Source organism: Nilaparvata lugens, chromosome X, assembly GCF_014356525.2.
Source record: "Nilaparvata lugens isolate BPH chromosome X, ASM1435652v1, whole genome shotgun sequence".
Lineage (NCBI taxonomy): Eukaryota > Metazoa > Arthropoda > Insecta > Hemiptera > Delphacidae > Nilaparvata > Nilaparvata lugens.
In genome coordinates, this window is record NC_052518.1 from 86,959,809 (window position 1) to 86,981,656 (window position 21,848).

Sequence of the window (21,848 nt, forward strand, 5' to 3'; positions counted from 1 at the left end):
AATGGTGAAAAGATAGGTTAGGGGGTTAGGATTTTGCTTTGATATTGCAATATGCTGGAAGGGATTAGGGGTTTTTACCAAGAGTTGTATTTTTTCTACTTTGTGCCATTAGGCCAGTTTCACACGGCAGAATCCTGCCTCCTGAAGATCATATTACAGAAGATTATATTTCATATTTTGCAGCTCTCTTGTGCTTTTACATGGGGATCTTTCAATTTAGCCGACGAATGTAACAAGTAAGTGGACGTTTGCTCAAAGTATGACTCATCACTTTTTCTCAAAGTCTAACTTCCTTAAAAATATACATAGAAGATTTATGATTTCGGATTTGGATCCAGCTACCCCAAATTATTAAAAGTGTAAGTCCCATTTTCAAAAATACCCAAAAACAAGGGAGTTATAGCTGTTTTTAATATAGCTTTCCATTATCATATGATTGTACAGTAAACGTACAAAGATAACAATACTCCTGTCTCAGGAAGAGACAGGCAAAGGTTTTAAGAAGTTTTCAAACACATAAAAAGTTTAAACATGAACATTTTCAATTTTTAAAAGTTCAAGAAAATTAAACTTTGAAAAGATGAATCCAAATATGAACTCATAAGTCATCTCTACTCATCACCAAATAAAATATGAGGAAAATGACAAGTAAAATTCACTGAATTTCAATTTTCATTCAACTATCTAATTTATCAGGTTCAAATAGTTGAATATACCAATAATTATTTCTTTGCAACAATCAGAAAAATCTATTATGAACATACAGTATAAACATTGTGGTGATCTGAATCGATCTATGGTAATAATAGGAACTGAAAGAATAAAAAATGTCATTCCATTCCAACTAAAACGAAACTGATGTCTGTGTTTGTATTAGAACTGCTGAGTGGATAATGCATACTGAGAAAGTCATGAATAGTCCAGACCAGCCTGGCGACTTTGATGCTTTTGACACTGGAATCTCGTTTTATTTTTATTAAAGAATGAAAACCATGTATCATAGTAAAAAGCAGTTCTATACTTTGTATTATTATATGAGTAGTGATTAACATAATCATGGCTTGTCAATTTTAGTCACTGAGCTGAATCCTCAGTCGTAGCACTATGGACCAAGCGCAAGCTTTTGCTTTCTATGTTGTATACCGTTGACTCAAACTTCAGCTTTTTTGTTGTTCGATTTTTTGCCATTCTTATGAATTCTGTTGAATCAAACATAATGATATTTAACAAGTTGCGCTGAACCTGGTAGAGTTCATAGGAACAGTAAAAATCAATTTTATGGAAATCGATGTGCATGTAACTGGATTTAGAAGATCAATACGATAATGTGTTCTATCATAATTCAATGATTATCACAGAAATGTTCAAGTGAAACAAAACGTTGGACGCAAACCCACTGCCATGAGGAGACAAATAAATTTATGAAAAGCTTGATTGCTTGAATAGTCATCTGGATATCTGTTACACGTTTTTAGTTCAAGACATAATATGTCTTAAAATAATTTTTAATCTGTTTTGTCAATCGGCAGGAAAACGTTGGGTTTTCAAAGTTATCTTACTCCCTTATTTTTGGGTATTTTCAGAAATCAAGAAAAATCACACAAAATTTCCTACACGAATACAGTGTTAGTTGTATTATAATAGCTTCAGTACATACATACTCTATAGTACAGTACCTGTTCGTTTTTACCATATAATTATATGATAATAGAAACTTTATTAAAAACAGCCATAACTTCCTTGTTTTCGGATATTTTCGAAAACGGGACTTTAAAGAATTTGGGGTCGCTGAATCCAAATCCGAAATCAGAATCTTTCTATCTTCATTTTCAAGAAAGATAGTTTTTGAGAAAAAGTGGTGATCGGAGAGACGTAGAATCCCCATGTGAAAGCGGCGATTTGTCCGCTAGTATCTCCTCGATCCAAGCCGGTTTCTGCTTGCCTCGAGGGGAAAAGACGTGACAGAAGGAGGTTGCTGGCTAGGGGTCACCATGTGAAAGACACAATTTGACTCAATGTACTTCGACAAAAAAACGTGAACACTGTTCAGTGTTCAAGTTGCACGTCTCCTATCATGTGAAAGTAGCTACTCTGTATCTGGGACAAAGAGAAGCTGCTCTCCACCTTAGACCACTTATAGAATAGACACGCTGGGAAGCCTAGCCTCTGAAGCCAACATCTAACTGCCAAATCCGCCCACCTTGACGTCACAACCAAGCTAACAACAATGCATTGAATGACAACAATGTAAGTTTAAGTTAAACACCACAAACACCTACACAACAAACTTTTTCTGACGTCGAGGTGGGCGGATTTGGCAGTTAGATGTTGGCTTCATTGACTTTCAGTATGAATGTATATTCAGTATACAATGGGCCGTGTCTAATCTATAACTGGTCTAAGCTCTCAACAATGCACTCATGTAAATAGCGGTAGCCACGCATGTGCAAATGTTTAAGCCTTGTACACACGTCCGTACAGATTCGCGCAAACAATCGTATGAACATATGCCTCAACATTCACTGTACGTCCTTGTGGACGCGATCCACGTATGCCTCAGCATTCAAAAAGCTATCTGATTTGCAGACGACACGAAGACATGGTAGATGTAGATTTTCCACAACATGACAACAATGGCGTCATTCCATCATTGAAGATAGTTATCACAAATTGCAGCAGTAACATTTTATTTCAATGACTTAGTATATAATAAAATCAAAAATAAAACTTGACAAACGATGTTGGTGGGTTGAACGATTGTAGGTTGAAGTAAGGAAATAAATTGCTACATGACATAATATTGACAATTCAATCTTTCTTAGGTTGTCAAAACATTATGTTGTCAATATACTGAATCTAATTCAACTAGTTATCTAAACAAAAAATGATATCATCATGAGGGAAGCAATAACTCCACAAGAACGATTGGCTCTAACTTTGAGATTCTTGGCATTAGGCGATTCATTTGTTGGTTTCCAATATCTATTCAGAATCTCAAAAAAAGAAAAATTCTACAATAATTCCAGAAGTTTTGATGACCTAATCAAAGCACTTAACACTGTCTCACAAAATTGACAGTCTTCTTTAAGGAAATTAGCCATAAATTGAATCAAATACTAAATTGCTGCCCATTTTAAACTAACTCTGCTCATACACATGACAAAACAAGATTCTCCAAAAGATTAGCTTCAAGATTTACCTTCAAGGGAATACTAGTTCAAAGTTTGAATAAATCTCTCTATAGATAGCCTAGCTATCTAAAACGTATAATATCATATTGAAGATTACAATTTTAATTAACAACTCTGATTGATAACATGAAACAAACACAAGATGATTTTTGATAGCCACAGTAAAATAATATTTGAGCTATACTTTCTTTTAGGAACCCTGTAGAGAAGCTTTTTTCACTTAAATTATGCAGTTCTAAATTTGTTAATCATGATACGAATTATATACTCCATGCATGTTTCTATTTAAATATTTGACAATCCACATATCCTACAAAATTACAAAAATCCTACAATTTACAATTAGTTATTGGATCACAATTTGATTTGTCATTCATTAACCCAATTCATTGGAATTAGGTTATGACGCCTTCAATGTTTACGTTTTGCCTCACCCGTATGGCAAAATCGCGTCCACACGTACATTCAATGCTCGCCCGAGGCGCCTTTGAGCACGCCAAAATACCGACAGGGTTCCGGTTCGCCCACATGCCTCAGCGAACAGTGTCCACACGTGCGAATGCAAGCCCATACACGTATGCTCACCCGAGGCAAACGTACGTGTGTACACCGTACACCGTGTGTTTACCGGAACGCGAATGGAGCTACGGTCACAGAATAGGTACAGAATGGAAACTTGTAATCAATCGCCTATCTAACCAATGCTTTTTACATGACCCCAATACTAAACACGTCACGTGACCTTGGGAAGTTCCAATCCTGGTCTTCTGATTGGCTCGTAGCAGTGAACTAGATCAATTGATCCGGATCATTGAAGTGATCCGAACCTAACATCAATACTATTACAATGCGGCGCTTCCTAACAAGATGGCGGATTTTAGCGTCAGGGTACTAGCCAAGTTTCCGTACTGTATATATACTGTGCTACGGTTACCGTATGTAGCCACAGCGTTAGCGTTAAATTATGTCTAAAACATGTGGAACATGTGTGAATAAGGAAATGTTTCATGAAATTTGAATCAGTTGGACTGTTAATTGTACTGGCAACAACACCATTCAGTTTGATACTCTATTGTTCTCTTATTACTGTAAACTTTTTTTGATACTCTCAGTAATATTCCTGAAAAATTAGGAACACTGATCACCGGGCTAGTTGATTGAAGTAAAAGAATGGCATCATATGAAAAGGTAAATTCAAAATAGTATGGTATGCTATGATAACAGCATAAAGGTTGATTCACACATATGGGACTGTGCTACATTGCGTTTGCGATGGGACTGCGGCCAGTCGATTCTAGATGGATTCGCCAAAACGGTCTCTCCATTTGAAATGCATGGCTACAGCCTACAGTCATTCACACATGGGGGACTGTGCTGGTACCGTACTGCGTTGGTGTTGCGACTGTGTCATTTGAGAGCTCTTTCAAAGAGCTCTTCAAGGCCACGGTCTCATGCCCTGTGGGTCGCCGAAGCGGCTTCGGCTGTTTCCGTACAGCCTCGGGCATGCTCAGAAATGCTTCATCACCAACAATCACGTATGGATAGGCTTCCACTGAATTTGGTAATTGTCTAGGACCTGAAATATTTGGCGATCTTCATCCAAACGTTTACCGAGAATTGATTTTGATAGAATTCCACCATCACTAGATTTTCCATAACCACCAACATCAATTATCACGAATTTATAGTTTGCGTCAACCAAACTATAAATTACGCTAATATAATGCTAATTATACAACCGAAAATGTCTTTTCATAGTTGTAGTAGAGTGACAGTGACCCACTATTTTTTGGAGCTTGAATTTCAATATGCTTCCCATCAATTGTACTTATACAATTGGGGAACTGCCATATTGAACCAAACTTCTCAGCTATTTTTCCCCGCATTTCCTCTGTTGATTCTGGCATTCCTTTATCAACCATACACTTTCATATAGCTTCCAATCTTTGAAAAATAATAGAGTTCACTGTCGAAGGAGCCAATCAGCTGAAGCTGATAGACAGTTGTGAATTGCCTGAACCCAGGTATTTTAATTTTAATATCAATGCCAACCTTTCTTCTGGAGAAACTGGCTACCTTCACCTCGAGTGCTGTTTTGTTATATCATTCTCAAGTATTTTCAAAATGTTCTCAAACTTCGGTAAACTCATACGAAAATACTTGGAAAATTTCACTGGGTCGCTTTTAAGACGCGAAAATATTGTGTGGAATTCTCCGTCTCCATCTCTTGCTTTCCACAGCTGGTGTACCCAATATTTTGGCCTCTTTGTTTCTTCTTCTTCTTCTTCTTGTAATACAATAAACGCATAAACCGCTATAATGACATCCTCTTCGTCGGAATCCATCTCTGTGACTGAAGTAATGAAGTGATTGCAGTGGAATGACGTAATACAGAGCAAAACAGCAACAGCACGGCCGCAGCACAGTCCCCTGTGTGTGAATGATAGCGACCCAACACGACCGCAGTCCCATCACAAATGCAACGCAGCACAGTACCAGCACAGTCCCATATGTCTGAATAAACCTTTATACACCATGTGCCTCTGGCGGTAAAAGAAAGGAGACGGGGCCGCGCTAGGCTACCTGTGCAAGCACTGGGCTATATTGTTCCAAAAAGGTGCATCCTCTATAACTCTCGACTAGCATACTTCATTGTCCTCTAATTCCGCTTCATTACCCTTTTAGTGGCCCCGTGTGCTTTTTTGAAGGCAATTCTAGCTGGTAGCACCAACTTATCTATTACTTTGCACCTTACTTACATCTGTTACTTGTATTTTCTACAGTTATTGAATGTGAATCAGTAATCAAGTACTTGTATATTATTTTATTATTCCCAATGGTTCATTTGATGAAACTCAACTTGCTCACATTCGATTTTTTGGCGTCCTTTCAAATTCTATTAGATTGATTTGACAAACACATGTACCGTATACGTGTATTATGTGTATGTCAAGTCCCATTCAGTATAGTAGAATTTATAAGGACGGCAAACAAATGTACGCCCAAAAATCGATGTGGGCTTTACTTACACACCACGTACGTTTGACTAAATTTGTACTTATCATCGAAAGTAATGTGTGTGTTTATCCAATCACTGTATGCTACCACTGGTATACAGTTGAAAGTGCCTTTAAGTAATCACACTGGTCCACCAATATATTCCTGGGAATGGAAACCTTAACAATAGACCACGAAAATGTCGAAATTCAATAACAATAGGCGACCACTGAAGGGTCACTAGAACTTCTACCTGTCCATCCATTGTTTTCCCGTCTCATTTCTTTAACCCGCCTCTGGTTACTGGTTATAGGTACTGGTACAGTAGTAATTCTGGCAATATTCTGTAGTCCCGGAAATGAATGCTCAAAAAAAGTTTGGAAGACAATTTTTGACCCAACAGTTCTGTCTATGGTAGTAAAGAGGTAAACATATCAAAAGTTTCCACCTCTATATACCATCTTAGCTAAGGGGGTGGGGGTTAGGGTTGCCACATTTTTTTATGAAAAATAAATTACATTGGTAATCACAGGCCAAAAAATATAGTACTTTAGGTTTAAGTAAAGTACATGTCATTTTTACCTGTATATTTAAAAATTTCTGTCAGTATAGTTCTTTGTGGCATTCTTATTTATACTCACAAGAATATACATTATTGACTTGAATATCAGTGATTTCTATTCAAACCCATTATAATTATCCTATTAATAATAACTAATGATAGAATTCAAATAAGAACATGCATGATAGCCTGGAAAGTTATTGATTATATACTGGTAATATATGAAGAAAATAATCATAAATCATTAAATAGGTAAATTAATTTTTTTGTTACAAAGCACACGCTCTTACATTAGAATTGTATAGTGTAGTATCATAGAAAAAAACATGTAATTTATTTTATTTAATCCAATAAAGTTATAGAGTTGGTCATCTAAATTCGAAATGTAAGTTATACGCCTTGAAAAAATGCATAGTATTGTTGCTCTTCAACAATTTAATTAACTCTAGGCTATTGCAAAATGATTTGAGGTACACACGATTATGAAAATTACTGCAAAAAATTGCACCCCTTTGGCCAAAGCCTGAGATATGTGTACTTCTCAAAATACAATTTTGACTGATTTATTGGATAAACATTATACAAACATAAAGCACCCTTTATTTATATAAAATAAATAAAGGTTTCAGCTTATTGAAGCCATTTTCAAGTTCAAATGAAAATATATAATAAATAAATACCTAACAAAAGTATTGACTAATTTATGTACATATATGACTATCCTCCATATGCTCTATCTCTTGGTTTGCATAATTTTATCAAAAATGGGATTGTCTAAATCGAATTGAATGATATTTATTACTTTATTTCTATTTAATTTTGCTGTAGTATAGATATGAAAATCGTCTTTTACATTTCATTTAGTACTGCTTTTGCCTACAACGTTTAAAATCTTCATATTAGTATCCATATCAATATATTCATGGGTTTCTTCTATCAAGTGCTCCACAACGCTGATTATTGAGTAGTATTTTTTTCGAGCTTGAATGTGCTCCTGGAAAAATAAATAATGGGTGTTTCATGTTTTTAATAACTTTTTACTTTTATAAGTAGCCCATGTAAATATAGAAATTTTGAATGAATATTCAAAATACAATACATGAATATAATGAATTGAAAATGAGTTCAATAATGAAATGCCATGGTAACGTATACGTATTTGGTGGAGCAGTCCGTTCCATTTGTTACCTGCTACCTGTTACTTTCTATCAGTAAAAATGTCTATTTATTTGAAATCTGACAGTCTACGCCACTCTACTACTGTAACCTAAAATGTTTTGATTTCCTCGTACTTTATTATATAGCACTTTATTGAGCAAAATGAAGTATTTTTGCGTACCGGTACTTTATCTTGCTTACAAAGTATAAAGTATAAGACCTCCAAATAAAGCACAATACCGTATTATATAGTACGGGTGGCACCCTACGGGTGGTTCAAAGGTACCGGTACCGTTAACAAGCAGTTCGTAATGGGAAGAGAAATGTAAGAGTAGGCTACTATAGAAGATAATATAAAGAATGTTGTTAGATCAATATTTTAGGGAATTAAGTAAGGCTGGGTATATAGCCTACACCGCGGTTAGTCAAGACAAGACTATAGTCACGTTTAGTCACAATACTTCTCATGAATACTTCATGAAGACATGCGTCTAATTGCAATGACTAATTAGTGTGAGTTGCGTGACAAGCAGCTATGTGAAGTATTGTGACTAAACGTGTCTGGTGTTGTCTTGACTAACTGGTGTGCGCCTAGCCTAAGCTTCAATTTGCATAGAATAGTCGCATGTCCGTAATAATGCATAGACGACCTCTTGGTTGAACAATTTTGAGATGGCTCCAAACCAGATGTAACTGATGAGGGACAGAAAGTGATAACTTAGTTGAGCCGCAGAGCCATACAAAACGTAAGCCTACTATCTACGGCCGTCTCAGTTAGTGTTATAATGCTTTTCACCTTCTGACAAAATCTGAATTCTATCGCCGGTGACCACCGGTCATGGATTGAAACTAATGAATTAGGTAGGTACTGAACTAAGTAAGTATCAAGAAGTAAGTAAGTTAGTAACTTATCTAGTAAAGGTTAGGAAAGCAGAGAGCATTCCACATAGCATTCTATAGAAAGCAAAAAACGAAAAAAATCACATTGAAAATTTTCAGATAAAGATAAATGTGTTAAAACTGTGTTAAATCTGAAATGTTCTAATACTTCAGTGAACTATCAGGCCGATGTGGTCTAGTGTTCTGGAGCTTGCATTTTCAGTCTGCTAAGCTCTTGCTTAGCCGTCTTGCGAGTCCGTTCGAATCCCGCCGGGGACATGGATATTTCATCATCGCTCATCCCATTAACCACGCACAATGTGTGGAAACAGCAATAATGCATGGAAACAGCAACATTAGGTATCGATTGACTATTAAAAAATCTGTACCTACAAAATGATACTTTTTTAATGATTGAGATCTCCATAGGTCTGAACTTGGGCTCTTGGGAGCCATTACACGATCAAATAATTAATGCAATTTTTGGTCAAAGATCTTAGATCAACGAATTTTGATGGTGTAGGTCATATTTTATCAAAGAAATGATAGCCAAACACTGGTCCAATAATATAGGGACTCAAATCTTTGATAAAATTTGGTCAAGGATCTTTGAAAGGTATATATGACCATGTAATGTATATGACCTTACACAATTATCATGCAACTATCCTGGCTGAAATGTGCAACGGTGCCTTCCCATCAATCGTTTATAGGGACAGATTAGTGCCAATTTACTGTGTACATCTTCTATTTCTTTCTTATATTACTGGACCTTCATTTTGCTCCACTTTATTGTTGAAATAATTTTTCTCTCCACTTTAGTCTCTTATGAAGAGTATTAGGATGAGGTACCTACCTCTTTGAAGGTATTTCAATTTAATATTAAATTTTTGTTAATCTAATCCTATTCCTTAGTGGACGTACAAAAGTTTGTGTAGGCCTAATTATTTACGGTACTTTATTATTGGTTTGTTTCTAATTTACTGGCAAGTTAAATAAGTTAGTGGCTTTATTGTTGACATGTTCGGTATTTTACCGTATTCAATTCTACAGCATGATCAATAAAATAATTGATAAAAATATGATCCCATATTACGTGCGCTATTCTAAATAAGAATTTGAACCATTCTAATCCACTTTCTGTTCTACCTCATAAATTTTTTATCACATCATTACCAGGTAAGCTTCAAGAACTGTTATGTTGAACTCTAAAATGATCAGTAATTTAATCTTAACCTTATACCCTATCTGATCATATACGGTATTATACATTTACAAGAAGAAAATTTTTCACTTGATTCATTCAATGTTCAAACAATGACAAATGCGGATAAAAGAATTTGAATTGAAAAAATATTTATAATCTAAACACCTGTTGCAATTATTTTCTATTATATTCGTAGTTGACTTCTTATTGATTTGATAAACAAGTTGTATTCATTCAGTTCAATTAAATGTATAGATCTATCAATTTTCTCTTCTACATATAAAATCAACCTTCACTTTCCAACTTCAATAAGGCACAATTGATAAGGATTTAAAGATAAGATAAGATATGTTTACCCCTGGTGGCTTACTACCCTACTATTCCGTAGCTTTTGATTGAATTATTTATAAAGATTCGAAGACGATCGCTTTCCTTGAGTTGACAAAATAATCAAGTTTATAAACTGAGCCAGTTCATAAATCTATTTGCTATAGTAACAGTTAAATTGATAATACATCACATTAGTGCTCTTATGGTACGTTACACAAAAAGTTTCACACTAATAGAATTGATATTTCATTTGGGTTCCATTGTGATAACAGTAGAAAAATTGATGATATAGTTATATTATTTATTCATATTATAAAAGTAAGAAGTATGATAAAATTGAGTACGGTAGCTCTAGATGATAAGGATTAAAAATTAATAGATAATTGCTTTCATTTGAAATATTACAATTTGCCATTGCTTGAGATGTAAAAATTATATAGAAATTATCAATTTTTCTACCATAGTAATAATCTCTAGTGTAGCCTAATTAGAGTAGCATAATCTATTAGTATTATTAGATTATTCGTAATTTATTATACAGCTCAACAATACACTAAAAATAAGAGATATATTATTATTTTAGAAATTAGTATTATGTAGATGACAAAAATTAAGTTATTCGTGTCTTATAAACTGAGCCATCATAGGCAAGCTTAAAAACATACTATCATTATTCATCGACTATACTATTACTAATCATCTTATTAAACGTATACTGATTTGTCAATGCTAACCATTGCATTAACTTCCATAACATTTGAATAAGATTAGGAGGCAAATTGTTATTTGTAGCTTTTCAGTTAATTATTCTGAAACTGATCTTACTTCGAACATAATATTATATTATGGGATTTCTGTGTAGGCAGGCTACTGCAAGTGAAGGTGATATTTTTATAGATATTGGTATTAAATTTATGTAGGCTTCTTGCTAAAATTTTGTTAACTACAACTCAAAAATATTTCACCTCAAAGTGGCTGTAACAATTTCAAGGCTTCAATTCAATTTGATTTGAAATTGTACCTGAATCAAATAAAATAAATCATCACCACAAATTATATGCTTTTGTTGATATTTTAAATAATAACATAATAATTTCATGATGGTAGGTTATTTATGATATAGCTGTATGATTTTTGTACATTGAACTATCAAATAGCTTGGTGTTCTTTAGCAGCCTATAATTTTATTATTATGTGTAGCTCAAGTGTTTTTTTAGTAGCTCAGTTTGCGTTTTATTTCCAAGAATAAAGAACTGTACTCTAGAACTTCAGCTTCAAAAGTTGGAGCCTTTCTGTGATATTTATTCAACAAAGTCAATTCACTTCATAAACAAATAGTTGTTCCTTGAAGCTCAGGCCTATCGTTCACGTAGCTCGTGACATCGCAATTTTAATGTTACGGTTTTCTATGTTTATATTAGTTTAATGATTTTAGGATGTAATTGATTCTCAACGTTTCATACCAACGGTTCATTACGTCAAATCAGTTATAGATAAGATAATATTGTACCGTAGGTCAATGAATGTTTGGTTTGGGTGTTGCACTAAGGGCGGGGCACTGTGAATTAGTTTTTCTGATATGAGAAATATTGATTGAACTTTATAACAATATCAATATTTTGGCGCATTTTTCCTTGAATGTTTTCTATCATCTGTCTCATTTTATTTTAACATTTTGTCAATATATCGTTTATTGGAACGGTTCGTTATTTTTAATTAGCTAAAAAGGCCTACTGTGAAACCTTTTTTTTGCAGAGTATGGAGTACGCTTCGATTGAAAAATTGAAAGAATCATTGCTAAAGGTGTCTCATTTCAACAATGGGGTATGCACTGCGAATATTATCTCCTATGCTGACGAGCAAAAACTTCACGAAGAATCCGTCAGATTGCGTAACGAAGAAGACTACAAAGAGTATCGTAGACTCTTGGGGTTTTCCGCTGAAGAGGCTCCTTACCAGAGCCACGAGGTAACTGAAGCATTAACAGTCATAAAATCCGTAGAACATGATATGTAATTTTTTCAATATTATCAACATTTAAATGAACCACTTTTATATTATATAATATATTCATATTATATTCGCTGTTCATATACGGTAATACAGGGTTGGACAATGAAGTATGTATAATAGGGTACCTATGTATGTATGTAGCAGGGTCACACTAATTTTTTAACGAAATTATATTTTTTGTACAGTATTCCGATAACCATTCTCATTTTGATAACTGGAGAGAAAAAATAATAATTGTAACAATGACTTTTTTAACATAAAAAAATAACTCCTGTATAGCGTCTGTTTTTATCCTAACACTTATGTAGACGTTGATGACGAAATGCTATTAAAGATGTAACTTGCTTTATCTGCTCATGTGAATAAGATGGCTGAAGATTGGGGTTGACTGTTTGTTATCTCTGTTTATATTGCAATTACGAATAATCCTGTATAACACCTCAATACTGTACAGTTCCATCATGACATATATCGAGAGAATGCTATGGCATTTCTAATGCAGACCTGTCCTGGATGCTGCATTTCTTTGAGTGGAGATGTGGAGAGACTTCCTCAGTCATCGGACCTGTAACTACTTTTTTATGGGCTACAATACTGTACATAGAAACACATACACTTTGCGAGATAATAACTCTGAGTGATAAAGAGCTCTGAGTGAGATAATAACAAAATAAACTCCATAGATACCACGTGCAACGCTTCAGAAGAGTAGGCCCACATTGACTTTTTTCACAATGTCTACAGAAGTATATGGACAAAAAAAGACGCCTCTTTAATTTTCCCTCAATGATAACATTAGAGGTAGGAGGAAAAATTATTTGAGGTTCGTTTAAAAATGTGTGTGTAACTGGACTACAATTTCAAATCATTCGAATACTTCATTGTCCAACTCTGTATAATATGAGAGATAGGCGGACTATTTTTTCAATTGAATTCAATTTATTTGCCAATTGATCAAAATAATACAAATACAATTTTTTGCAGTGCATCCTTGAACCATGAATATAGAGCAATATAAACAAAAATAATGCGATAGAATTTAAAAACAAAGTTCTTCAAAATTTTCAATTATTTTAATGGCATTGATAGGCAATAAATTAGTCTTTTCGCTAGCAATGGGTTGAAATTTTAAGAAAATGAATATAATTATTCATTAGTATTACATACATAGATTTTCTTCAAAAAATAGATAATAATGTTCTCACATTTTGTAACATTGAAGCTTAATACGGAGCTTTCACATTTATTTTCAACATCCTAGACCACAAATGAGCATGCAAACAAATTACTGATTTTGACTTTATTTATTATATTTTCTATAAACAAAATAGAAAAATGAAGTGGATTTAAATTACTTGAATAAGATTCTCATTAACATTGCTAAAACTTGTTTACATTATTTCATCACAAGATTATGAAGTTATTTTGAAAAAATGATAGATTTCACCCAGTCATCGACTAGACTAATGAAGTTTTTATTTATTTTATGTGCTAACAGACTCCTGAGTATTTTATTTATGAGAATATTGTAGTTGTGATCGAATTGCCTTCTGCTTACTGAGAGTCTGGGAAATCTTATTATAGATTGATTTGTACTTAGTGGTCGAGTATTGTAACTGAGAGTGCACGGGGTTGTGGTGAATTTTTGGCTTTATTAATAGATAGGATCAAGTTTTTAATGTATTGTTACCTGATCGATAGGACATTAATTTCTTGAAAAAAGGCTCTACTGGGAATCCCAAGGTTTGCTCAAAGCTGCTCCGATTAAAAATCTCTGAAGATTGAAGACTTACTTCAAATGAGTATCATATTCACCACTTCACACCTCTAAACAGTCTAAAGGATGACATGTGCATTTGCTAAATAGATATTTCTAATAATGACACGATTCGATAACTGGGTTATTTTATGAAAAGTGTGAATCAGATACTTTAATTTATTATAGAGATATTAGCCTAGTGTATGTGCAATCCATTTCAAATGATCGTCCAACATGACACAAAGGTATTTTTTGTTTTTACTTTTTCTATTTCTGTACATATCTAGTTGAAAGTCTCATGACTCCCAATACTGTGTGATTTTAGTTTTAGATCTGAGATTGGTTGTCCATTTTCATTGGGAGGAAGGTGATAAACTTGTCTTTTTTGTTATTCAATGTTAAAATATAGATCTTTTATTATAGCTCCCTCTTATTATAATTATTATAATTATTATAGATTATGTTATTATTGGATTCAAATTTGAATTACAGTGTTCAATTAAGTTCATCGTATTTTACGATTTCTTTTGATTTCGAGAACTATGTATTTCATTTGTAACTGTTACAAACCTACTTGGAATTTTATTTTCATTGAGAATTCATGATGATTTCAGGATGAATCTTCAACTGAAGACGAAGATACAGGCTGTTTCAACAAACAGCGAAAGAGAGATATTGAGATAAGGAACTATATGATTGAGGTAATGTAACAAATATTTTTCGAGATAGTTATCGATTCACGTGGGTTCCGAACCAGCGGGAAGCGACTTTTAAAGTATTAAATTACATTTGGAGGGAACGACTCTTGAAGTGGTCGCTCAACGGGTGCATGGATCAAGGCTGTGCAAAGGCTAAAAATAAACTTTTTACTGAGATATTTTTCAAAGTTTTTCGATTTGTACATCATTAAGCTATCATAATGGAAAAGTTTTCTCAGGAAAATATATTTTTTCCGATTATTACTTTTTGAGATATGTGCGCCTAAAGTTAAAATTTTTGGGACAGAACATTTCAAATTCGGTAAGAGATAAATCCATGAGATTTAGAGGATACATTCTTCATGGTATTGTTGATTGAATAAAATAACATTTTTCTGAAAATATCAATTTTTGAGAAAGTTTAACTCAATTTACTAAAAATGACCAAAAATAACTTTTATTTGAGTTATTTTTGGTCATTTATGGTAAATTTAGTAACTTTCTCAAAAATTAATATTTTCAGATTTTTTTTGTTTCATTCAATCAAAAATAATATCATGAAGAATTCATCCTCTAAATCTCATGGATCTCTTACTGAATTTGAAATGTTCTGTCCCAAAAATTTTAACTTCAGGCGCTCAAAAAGTAATGATTAGAAAAAAAATGTTTTCCTGAGAAAACTTTTTAATTTGATAGTTTGATGATATACAAATCGAAAAACTTTGAAAAATATCACCAGTAAAAAGTTTATTTTTAGCCTTTGCACAGCCTTAACTTATCTTATCAAAAGCTTATGGAATAGTGGGTGGTGCACATCAGAACATCAGATACCTCATATCAGATCTCCCACGAGATTCATGTTATAAAGTCAGTGCAAATGATAGGACTACAGAGTTGCCAGTTTTCTGTTTCCATCGCCTCTTATATTATTTATTTGAAAATTTACATATTTGAGGGCACCAGGAACTGAATCCCATTATTGCCCTCATAACACACATTGAGCATACCATTTGAAAAAACAATACATTAAAATGAAAATAAAATAACTTAACTAATATATACTATTGAGTTTTAGAAAAAAAACAAGATACAAAAAAAATAGAAAACCTTGCAAATATGAAACATAGTATAGCAGATAAAAGAACAAGAAAGACGTATGTAACTATTAGATAGCTGTGTTTTAAGTTATTCCGGTACCTGTATCTGATCATAATTATAATAATTCATGATTTTTGTTAATAATTATTAATTCAATCTCAAATATAATCTGTTTGTCAATAAAACACATTTTCTCATATTAACAGTACAATTGAGATGAAATATTTTGTTAGTTAACTAACTACCAATTGTTTGGTTGTTGGTGAAATATTTGGAGGTTCATTGTCAACAGTGCGGAGGGTGGAAAAGGATAGAACTATCTGCTTTGTGTAATGACAGACAAGGATAGGAAACTAATTTTAATCAAGGTGCTGACTTTATAACGTGAATCTCACTATAGCACTATGCGCACTATGTGCGTATGATTTATAGAAAATTAAAGATTGATTTTCGCCACCTTAGAACGTAATGAGCTGTTTTCCGTACCTCATATGGAGGTCGGAAGACATAATCAGATCAGCTGGGGGCCCTGTTTACTCAAAATTTGTATTTTCGGACTTTGAATAATAGCTGATTGTGCCCGATCATGCCGATTAAAATTTTGTCAAGTTTTCAATTCGTCAAATTTTCAGTACCTCAAGTTATCATTTAGTCAGATCTCATTTTGTCAAGCTATCAATTAGTCAAGCTTCCAGTTTGTCGAATTTCTAATTCGTCAAGTTTTCAGTTACCTTAGTCAAGATTTCACTTTTAGTCTATTTTCTTCAGAATTTCATTTGTCAAATCTTTGGTTCATCACTTTTCCAAATTTTCATATGATACGTTCACATACGATTGATACATTATTGCTCAAAGATAGTTTCGGGGAACAAGACCTAAGGCCTACATATGTCCTTCTCGACATCGTCTCGAACTTTAAACTGCGATCTCGAGCCGGTAAACACGCATTTCCCGCTCTAGCTACGAAATATACTATTTTGTCTCTATTAATAAAAACGATATGGAAACTTGAATTACCCTTTATTATTTAAAATATTACAACGACTAGTTCCGACCATAACTTAGGTCATTTTCAAGTTTTTATGTGGAAAATAAATGAACAAGTTGATACTATTTTCCACATTTCAACTTGAAAATGACCTAAGTTCAAGTCCAAGACCTATGAAAATGACCTATGGTCGAAACTAGTCGTTGTAATATTTTAAATAATAAAGGGTACTTCAAGTTTCCATATTGTTGTTATTAATTTGTGAAAGTAGCTCATTCAAGTGAAGTGTTTTTATTTTGTCTCTATTTTTCCAGGCAGGAGTTGCCACTAAGGAGCCCTTTGATGCCAAACAGTACTTCTAGGACTTGAAGAAAGAGAAGTCAAAAACCGTTGACTTTCTTTGGGATTCTGATGATAGCAATGAAATGGGAGGCATAGATGATAAGAAGAAGAAATCATTGATGCCAGTGCATCCAAATTTCGAATTCGTTCCTATGCATGCAAAAAACTCGGATGCGGCCAAAAAAGCAAACCTTACTAAACAGGTGATGGTAAAATATTCAGACAAGGAAGCGGAAATTACCAAACCTTTGATGGCAAAATATTCAGTGAATGAAAAGCCACAAGTTAAAGTGCAACCGCTTGCACTGAAATGCAGGAATGCAGTTGTGCTGCAGTTTTTGGCCAAATTGAACCCAGAAGATAAATCCCAGAAAAGGATTCCAGAAGTTGAGCCTAAAGTGGTTCCATCTGGTTTGAAGGATGAAAAGCAAAATGTGTGGCCATCTACTTCTGGTGATAGAAGCTGTTCGTCGTCTGGAAAGAAGGCGTCGACTTCCAGGAGAATTAAGTAAGTACTTCAAAAATATTTAGTTTTATCTATTCAATTTTCTATTCTTTTTTAATAAAAATACTAAGAAATTGTCAAAAACCACAGATTTAATAAAATCTGAAAAAAATCAGAAAAATCTGTGGTTTTTGACAATTTCTTAATATTTTTATTTAATATGAATAATTACCACAATATCAACTTCTAAACTACACAAAAAGTTTCTATTCTTTATAAATTAAATTTCGTATATCAGATTTTCAATTTGGCTAGCAGGCATAGTCTGATGATCTGAAGCATCACATCTTCTGTCGGCTCAACACATGCGTTCGATTCCCACTCGTCTCATGTTTCATTTTGATAATTCATTCTAAATAATATAATCTGATAATTCCCATCCATTGATATAAACTGGGATTATTAGCAAGCAAAATTAAAAAAATAAATGACAATCTATTTAGTAAATTTTGAAGCCTGGGCTACAGCAAATACTCATCAACTTTTTACTTTCCTTGCCCTACTACCATAGGTAAGGAAAGTATTGCTTTCCAAAAAAAATTAAGGTACCCCAATTTCAAGTTTTCTATACGTTTCAAGGTCCCCTGAGTCCAAAAACATGATTTTTGGGTATTGGTCTGTGTGTGTGTATGTGTGTATGTGTGTGTGTGTGTGTGTGTATGTGTGTGTGTGTGTGTGTGTATGTCTGTGAACACGATAACTCCATTCCTAATTAACCGATCGACTTGAAATTTTAAACTTAAGGTCCCTATACCATGAGGACCCGACAATAAGAAATTCAATAAAATTAAATTCAAGATGGCGGAAAAAATGGCGGATAATTACTAAAAAACCATGTTTTTCACGTTTTTCTCGAAAATGGCTCTAACGATTTTCTTCAAATTTATATCATGGATAGCTATTTATAAGCCCTATCAACTAGCATAAGTCTCATTTCTGGGAAAATTTCAGGAGCTCCGTAATATTCTTGAGAAAAATGGCGGAAACTGACTAAAAAACCATGTTTTTCACGGTTTTCTCGAAAACGGCTCCAACGATTTTCTTCAAATTTATACCATGGATAGCTATTTTTAAGCCCTATCAACTGGCATAAGTTTCATTTCTGGGAAAATTTCAGGAGCTCCGTAATATTCTTGAGAAAAATGGCGGATAATGACTAAAAATCCATGTTTTTCACCGTTTTCTCGAAAACTGCTCTAACGATTTACTTCAAATTCATACCATGGATAGATATTCATAAGCACTATCAACTGGCATGAGTCTCATTTCTGGGAAAATTCCATGAGCTCCGTAATATTCTTGAGAAAAATGGCGGATAATGACCAAAAACCAGGTTTTTCACGGTTTTCTCGAAAACGGCTCTAACGATTTTCTTCAAATTCAAGCCATGGGTCCTATCAAATGACATGAGTTTTTTCCTTGGAAAATTGCAGGAGCTCCGTAATATTCTTGAGAAAAATGGCGGATAATTACTAAAAAACCATGTTTTTCACGATTTTTTCAAAATAACTTGACCGATTACTTTCAAATTCATACTCTGTATAGTTATTTATCAGCTCTATTAACTGGCATGAGTCTCCTTTCTGGGAAACTAATGGGGGGTCCACCCCATCCTTGAGAAATGGACTTTGTAACCTCCTTCTCGTGCATGAGGTAGGTAGGTAGAGCAGTTCATAAAAAGAACACATAGTCGAGATATTTCATCTGTAGAACAGCTGTTTTGACGACTTTAAAAAAATGACGACTAAAAAAATCATTGAATTTCACAATTTACACAAAGGAAAAAGTACTCTGAAAACAATTATATATACACATATACAAAAGTCTGATCGTAGTTTCGAATATGAGCAAGGAAAGTTGTGTGAGTGTACCACACCAGATTTTTTAAATTGATCAGAGAATAGAACGAAAGTTCAAAAGAGTGGTATAGAGGGTATCGTATAGAGGAAAATGTTCAGAACTAAATTTTTGACCTCGCAGCTCTGTTCAGAAACTTCCTTCTGTTAAGGAAGTAAACATATCAAAAGTCTCCACCCCTACTACCTGTGCTAAGGGGGTGGGGGTGGTTCAAGGGTACCATATTTTGGTTTCTCACATATATCTCGAAAACTATGCGTCTTATGTACAAGACACGAAATCAAAGCTTACATAATTTCCTACAGTATCCATCTCAGAATTGTTTTTATATATTCTATTTTCTTTAGCTTCAATCATTCGATTGGTGGGCAGCTTTCTGTCCAGAGCTGTACGTTTCAGTTGGATGTAGCTCTGGATCCCTAGATCTTTGGTAACTTGCTTCAGATATTGTAGCCGGGATATTCCACGAGCCCTTTGTTCAATTATTATACCTCACATACAGTATTCTTAACGTGAATTCGTTGTGTCTAAATACTAAATACATGACCAAGCCAAGAATGCCGTCTGTCCTTTAAAATACGCAAAAGAGATAGGTTTCCCTCAAACCTTTCAAATATTTCCGCATTAGTATACTTCCTTATATATTCTATAATTTACGAGATATCCACACTTGAAGGTGTGACATTTTTGAAAAACGTCTCAATTTTTCATTTTTGCTCTTATAATTAAAAAAAAAAAATCATGGGAAAAATCCAGTCTGCTTATGAGCTTATTGAGCATTCATTGTAGGCAGAAATATATTTCCAATAGTTCTGAGCTGTTAGAATGGTTCCGATTTCTTCGAGAAAAATACAAATCAATTGAGCTTACTCCACCTAATCGAAGTGAACATTTATCAAAAGTCCTCATCCCTAATGGTTATTAGGTTGGAACCCTAAGAGGAGTTAGTTCCCCTTGTTCTAAAGGGATGAGGGTGGTTTAAGAGTTGCATTTTTTGCTTTCACACATACGTGTGTAACATGTATCTTGGGAACAGTACGTTACACCGACATGACTAACCGTACAAAATAGCCTAAAGCTTGATAAATTTCCTACAAGTAGAGCAGTTTCCGAGATAGCCGCTTTTGAAAGTTATGCATTTTGTAGATAACAGTTTTTAAACCAGTTTGCTGCTTTTCAGGGAATTTAATACATAATTTTTGTTTTGAAATTATTACTTTTTTGTTCTTACTTGCTCATTTTTTTTTATTTACAGAGATAAACCCAGGCAAGACATGGGCCTTGATGCCTTTTAGATTTCCAGAAATTTTCAGAGATTGTGGAAGAACATGAAACAATTTATTATTCAAATCTCATTCATTGTGCCTGTAAACCATACTGATTTTTCAAATCTACTGTTTTGAAACAATTAAGTTATTTGTCTGGGATCAACTACTAATGGCAATATTCTCAAATCATGTGGATGTAGATTTTGTGATTCTACCGTGAAATGTTTTAAGATTTCAAGAGAATTTATTTTTTAGACTGTAGAAGAAATCATCCAATCATCAGTGGCATGATATATTCGAAATAAATGAGTTATCATTCTTTACTTCTTCATCTTATACAGAATAAGGAACCCATATGCCTTGATTTCTTTAAATTTGATAATAATAAATAATATAAAATATTTTATTGCAAAGGTTAAGAAAGAAATCGTCAAATTAACAGCAGTAGGTAGTAGATATTTTCCATAAATAAGTTCTCATATAGTATTTTCTTATAAATGAGTGTATAATTAATTCAATTGCCGCTTATGAATAAAGAAATTATAATTCATGAAATTAATTTTTTTATTGTATTACCGGTATCAACATAACATTATTGGTGACAAGAAATTGGTCACAATATTGATCAATCAATATAGCCACCTCTAATAAATGCCATGTCCTAGTGAGAATGGCAAATTCTTGGAAAGTGAGGTCCACGTTATAATGACAGTGAAGAAAGATAGGAGAAAAACGTTGTCTCTGTCTTGTCAACGCCTTCTACAGACGGTAGCTGATACAGGTTTATTGATGAAATATTAACTGTTCATTCTCGTTTAAAAAACAAAAATATTTTATTAAGCAAGAAATTTCATTACGAATTTTCGTAGTTCAGATGAAATATTTTGTTAATTAATTATTAATTATTCATTGTTGAAAGACGATCTGGCAACAGAGCAAAGCGAGAAAGAGATAGCGCTATCCGCTTTGTTGAATGATAGACAAGGATAGCAATAC

The 21,848-nt window shown here is 33.6% G+C and overlaps 1 protein-coding gene across 3 annotated transcripts; it reads left to right on the forward strand.

The window, feature by feature from the left end:
* The first annotated feature begins 4,098 nt into the window (after window positions 1-4,098).
* On the forward strand, window positions 4,099-21,407 carry LOC111045157. 3 transcript variants are annotated; one of them, XM_022330476.2, is made up of 5 exons: window positions 4,099-4,379; window positions 12,080-12,292; window positions 14,711-14,797; window positions 17,195-17,730; window positions 20,840-21,407. In XM_022330476.2, exons 1-4 carry the CDS (start codon window positions 4,362-4,364, stop codon window positions 17,240-17,242), a joined length of 366 nt encoding a protein of 121 aa, XP_022186168.2. In that variant the 5' UTR covers window positions 4,099-4,361; the 3' UTR covers window positions 17,243-17,730; window positions 20,840-21,407. The 3 variants fall into 3 exon arrangements, with proteins under 3 accessions (XP_022186168.2, XP_039297749.1, XP_039297748.1); XM_039441815.1 differs by lacking the exon at window positions 4,099-4,379 and adding an exon at window positions 10,390-10,529; XM_039441814.1 differs by lacking the exons at window positions 4,099-4,379; window positions 12,080-12,292; window positions 14,711-14,797 and having other exon boundaries at window positions 17,242-17,730.
* The last annotated feature ends 441 nt before the right edge of the window (window positions 21,408-21,848 follow it).